We start from the raw sequence: 5,158 nt of genomic DNA on the forward strand, positions 1-5,158 counted from the left end.
TTCCGTGGACCCTTTGACAAAACTCGTCCTGCTACATCATTGGGTACTCTTCTAATTTGCTGCCCAGTTCTTGCTTGAACTTTCTGACAAACCCAGCTCTGCTATGTTCCTTGATACTCAACTTTGATCTCTGTGACAAACTCAGCTCTGCTTTACCACTGCCACATCATTGCGATACTCGTTCCAGCTTTGCCGGATCTTCATCACTGGATCCACTCTGCTTGATTGGATCTGATTTACTTGTTGCCACCACAGCTTCTGTTGTTCCATGCGGACCTCCCTGCTGCACCAACGTCATCTGTCCGTGCTGCTCATCCGAGGGTTTGGAGGATCCTCCTTACCATGTGAAATATAACAAATGCATTGACTTTTTCTCTAGATCTCTGCTTTCTGTCATTGAACAGAAACTTTAATTATTACATCCAATGGATAATCCTCTGTCCTGGTCATGAGAAGCATACACAGGTGCACGCACTGATGGACATGGACAATGCAAGAACAATATCCATGCTCTTTCCAGTCCAATAACTCCTCATAATGCACAATTGCACCTTTGGAGGTCAAAAGGGGCCCCCTCACCTGTTGGGCCCCTGTGCGGCTGCAAAAGTTGCACAAATGATATGTCCGCCCCTGGGTGCATGGCTCGATACAAGATGTAATAGTACTGTAACTGTAAGCAACAGTGCACCTATGTGTCCATCACATGTCTATCACAAGTTTTATATCTCGCAATGAAAGTTCATATTCAATGATTGCATGCAGATTTCTTGAACAAGTGATAAATTAGTACGATAGGTATTCTGTAGAATGAGGCCGGAGTTACCCCTGCACCACCTTGATGACTTGAATACATCAGATACGGAATACGTTGTCACTAAAGAAACAACAGAAAACAAATTGAGGCTTTTTCACATCCACTCAGTTACAAAAATGCATTTTCTGATCTTGCCTTTATTAACCTCCTATCATGCGCTCTCCAATATCATCCTAGAGCCCTTATGACGTGACCCGGATTATTACCACCACGACGATCAATTCATAACAATCACAAAACTTGACTTGTAGCAACATAAAAATAGATCTGTGGTCCAAATATTCCTGGATCCCCTCCTCCTCCTCCTCCTCTCCCTCCTCCTCCCCTGAAAGGAGCTATTTCTAAGAACTTATACCATGATCTCCCCCTGGTGGCCATTAGAAGGTATTTTCTTTTTTTTCTGCTTTGCCTGAATTGATACATTTGCAAGTCTGTAATAAATATTTACACTTCTCCTTGTTCCAGTGCAGGATGCAGCAGGTACAATGTATCCAGGAGAGGGAAATGCTGCTGACTCCCACTGGAGCTCTGCAGACCCTGCCAGTCACAGCCAGTGACTACCTTGTATTATATCATTGCATGTCCACTTAAAGGGGCTATTTCTATTGCATCCCTCTCCTCTATCTCATCCATGATGGATGCACAGTAGTCTGCTGTCACTTGTGCTCTCTGGAGGCAGCAGTTCAGCACCTTGGAGAACACCACCTGTCACTTGCAGCTCATTGCACTGATCTCTCCAGCACCCTGGATAGCTACAGCAGCAGGTACTGCGCATGCTCCAGCACAGGGATAGCCCTGAATGACGAGGGTTCAATATGAAATATAAGTTGGAGCCATGAAGAAGTCATGCAGACTTTTCCCTCCTCACTGGAGGGCAGACACATAGGACTGTGCACCTGTCTGCAGCCTGGGCTGATCACTGCTCTGCCCTGGGATTTGGTTGGACTCCCTGCTGCCTAATGCACATGGATGATAATTGCATTGGATGTAGATAAAGATTGGACCTGCATCGGACAGTGATGATTGTGGACTGGTTGCAGATGAGCCCCCTTGTGCCATGGCTTGGACTGTAATTGCTCAGTAGCAGCGATCATGCAGGAGGCAGAGCAGAGCGATCTGCTGGGGATGTTTCCACTCTTCTTCGAGGAGAAGCAACTGAACGGCAGCAATGAGTCCCTGCAGGACTTCTTCAGGGGCTTCAACTTTGAGAAATCGGACATCATCGGGGACAGCTCTGCCATAGTGAGGATCATGATCTCCATCGTCTACTCGGTGGTCTGCGCCCTGGGGCTGGTGGGCAATGTCCTGGTGCTCTACCTCATGAAGACCAAGCAAGGATGGAAGAAATCCTCCATTAACCTCTTCGTCACCAGCCTGGCCATCACTGATTTCCAGTTTGTATTGACCTTACCATTCTGGGCAGTGGAGAATGCCCTGGACTTCAGCTGGTTGTTTGGTAAAGCCATGTGTAAAATCGTGTCCTATGTGACAGCCATGAACATGTATGCCAGCGTGTTCTTCCTCACTGCCATGAGTGTGGCCAGGTATTACTCTGTGGCTTCAGCGCTGAAATCCAAGCGCAGACCTATAGGATGCTCTGCTAAGTGGGTGAGTGTCTTGATCTGGGTCTCAGCCATCGTTGCATCCTTACCCAATGCCATTTTTTCCACCACTGCCACAGTCTCCAGTGAGGTCCTCTGCTTGGTCAAGTTTCCAGTCAACCATGGCAATGCCCAGTTCTGGTTGGGGCTTTACCATGCCCAGAAGGTCCTGGTGGGCTTTGTCATCCCTTTAGCCATCATTACTATTTGTTATTTACTGCTGGTTCGTTTTATCAGTGATAGAAATGTCAGTTCCTCCAGCACCAAGAGGAGATCTAAGGTGACCAAGTCTGTGACCATTGTGGTCCTGTCCTTCTTTCTCTGCTGGTTACCCAACCAAGCATTGACTACTTGGGGGATCTTGATCAAGCTGAATGTGGTGCAGTTTGGCTATGAGTACTTTACCACCCAGGCTTACATTTTCCCCATCACAGTTTGCCTGGCACACTCCAATAGTTGCCTGAACCCCATTCTTTATTGCTTGATGCGCAGGGAATTTCGCAAAGCCTTGAAGAACCTTTTCTGGAGGATGACCTCTCCTTCTCTTACCAACATGCGACCCTTCACTGCCACAACCAAGCCCGAGCAGGATGAGCAGGGTCATGGCATGGTGCCCCTGAACCCTGTGGAACCTGATGTGATCTGTTACCCTCCTGGAGCTGTGATCTACAATGGCAGATATGATCTTCTACCGAGCAGCTCCACAGGGCAGCGCTACTAGCCTGCCAGGGACTGGAGAAGGACTGGCCACCAGGAGACATGAAGGTCCTGTATTACAGGATCTAGCCTTTATGTGACATTTAAAGGAACATGCCTTTATATATATAAAAAGATGCATATAGGATATGCTTATGTCAAGCACATTGTGCTTACAGATGGAGCAGAGATGAGATTGTCGGAAGTTGTAGAGATGGAATTGTCAGGAGTTGTAGAGATGGAGTTGTCAGGAGTTGTAGAGATTAAATTGTCGGGAGTTGTAGAGATGGAATTGTCGGGAGTTGTAGAGATGGAGTTGTCAGGAGCTGTAAAGATGGAATTGTCCGGAGTTATGAAGATAAAATTGCCTGGATTTGTAGAGATGGAATTGTCGGGAGTAATACAGATTAAATTGTCAGGAGATGTAGAGATGGAGTTGTCAGGAATTGTAGAGATGGAATTGTCAGGAGTTGTAGAGTTAACATTGTCTGAAGTTGTAGAGATGGAGTTGTCAGATGTTTTAGAGATGAAATTGTCTAGAGTTGTACAGATGGAATTGTTGAGAGTTGTACAGATGGAATTGTAGGGAGTTGTACAGATGGAATTGTAGGTAGTTGTACAGATAAAATTGTAGTGAGTTGTACAGATGGAATTGTAGGGAGTTGTACAGATGAAATTGTAGTGAGTTGTACAGATGGAATTGTAGGGAGTTGTACAGATGAAATTGTAGTGAGTTGTACAGATGGAATTGTAGGGAGTTGTAGAGCTTCATACTCATTAATATGGGAAGATGACAAATTCAGCTCTGCTACATCTGTATCCAAGACTTTTTATTTTATGTCAGGATCTTTCCAGAGGAATTATTGAAGATGTTCTTTTTAATCAGACTCTTTTGGATACAAATGGTAAATGTCATTGGATATAGCACAATATCACTTGAGGGATGTTCACACTATGCATTTTTTTCTCTATGTAAAAATGCAATGATTTTACAGCTGTTCATGTAAACATGGCCTCAATATCTTTTTTTTTTATTAAAGAGAAATTTTTGCATAAATGCAGTGTGGGAGGGAACAGGCATAAAATAATCATTAGACATGAGGTCACTTCTGATTAGGGCTATTTTCTCCAATTCATTAATGATAGTGTTTTTATAGATGAAGCAGAGCCCACTATGTCACTCACCTGTTTCCATGTGTGATGTTTGCTTGAAAACACAACCAGCTCTGCTACATCTTCTTTATACCACCCTGTGATCAAGATTCAGAGACATGTTAGTCCTGATTTTATTCACCCGACACAAGGTTATACACATGATTATAAAAAAATCTCAGTCACTGCATTTCCCAGCTAGGTTTCTCCATGTTGTGTGCAGATGCAGCAGAGCTGAGTTTGTCATGTAGTGTGCAGATGCAGCAGAGCTGAGTTTGTCATGTAGTGCATGGTGATGTTTATCAGGCGAACCTAATAAAGGCGAGCAAAGCATAAAGCCCAATGAAGGACACATTCGGCTCTGCTGCATCTGTATATCCACACCTTCTGTATACACTGTGGGGGAGGATTTCTTCGATCCTGAGATGAGCAGTGTAAATATCCATTTTATGTGCCATCTGCTCAGCGCCACACGCTTTTTATGACCCATTCAGCCATATAGCAACCACTTAAAGGCGCAGCCTTAATTGTCCCGTATTTAATGACAACACGTTCTCCATCAGCTCCAGAGGATTTTTTTTAATTTTTTTGTTTTTTTTTGTTTAAATAAATAAATATTATTTTGTTAATGAAAATGCAATAAAGTGTCATTTCTAGTACGGACACTAATGTGTGCCAGTGTAGCAGAGCTGGGTTTGTCAGTGGCACACACTGCTGCAAAATAACCAAAAGGAAAAGGTAAATGACTGCAGCCTGTTAGGGAACATCGGCTAATAAAGGGGCAGAGGTCCGATTATCAGGAGCTGGAATGGGCTTCTCTCTCTCTGGAGAACCTGGGATGATAGCCCATGGCATATCCAGCCCATTGACTTTACTTATGAACTGTGTAATGCTT

At 44.3% G+C, this 5,158-nt stretch overlaps 1 protein-coding gene across 1 annotated transcript; it reads left to right on the forward strand.

The window, feature by feature from the left end:
• The first annotated feature begins 1,268 nt into the window (after window positions 1-1,268).
• Window positions 1,269-4,168, forward strand: RXFP3 (relaxin family peptide receptor 3). The gene has a single exon (XM_073681486.1). It carries the CDS (start codon window positions 1,907-1,909, stop codon window positions 3,134-3,136), a length of 1,230 nt encoding a protein of 409 aa, XP_073537587.1. The 5' UTR covers window positions 1,269-1,906; the 3' UTR covers window positions 3,137-4,168.
• The last annotated feature ends 990 nt before the right edge of the window (window positions 4,169-5,158 follow it).

Source organism: Phyllobates terribilis, unplaced genomic scaffold (assembly GCF_046119375.1).
Source record: "Phyllobates terribilis strain yellow unplaced genomic scaffold, ASM4611937v1 Scaffold_1__5_contigs__length_1240528914, whole genome shotgun sequence".
Taxonomy (NCBI): domain Eukaryota; kingdom Metazoa; phylum Chordata; class Amphibia; order Anura; family Dendrobatidae; genus Phyllobates; species Phyllobates terribilis.

What these genes read in the sequence shown, in the direction of transcription:
- RXFP3 (XM_073681486.1), top strand. Translation starts at nt 1,907, where the DNA reads ATGCAGGAGGCAGAGCAGAGCGATCTGCTGGGGATGTTTCCACTCTTC.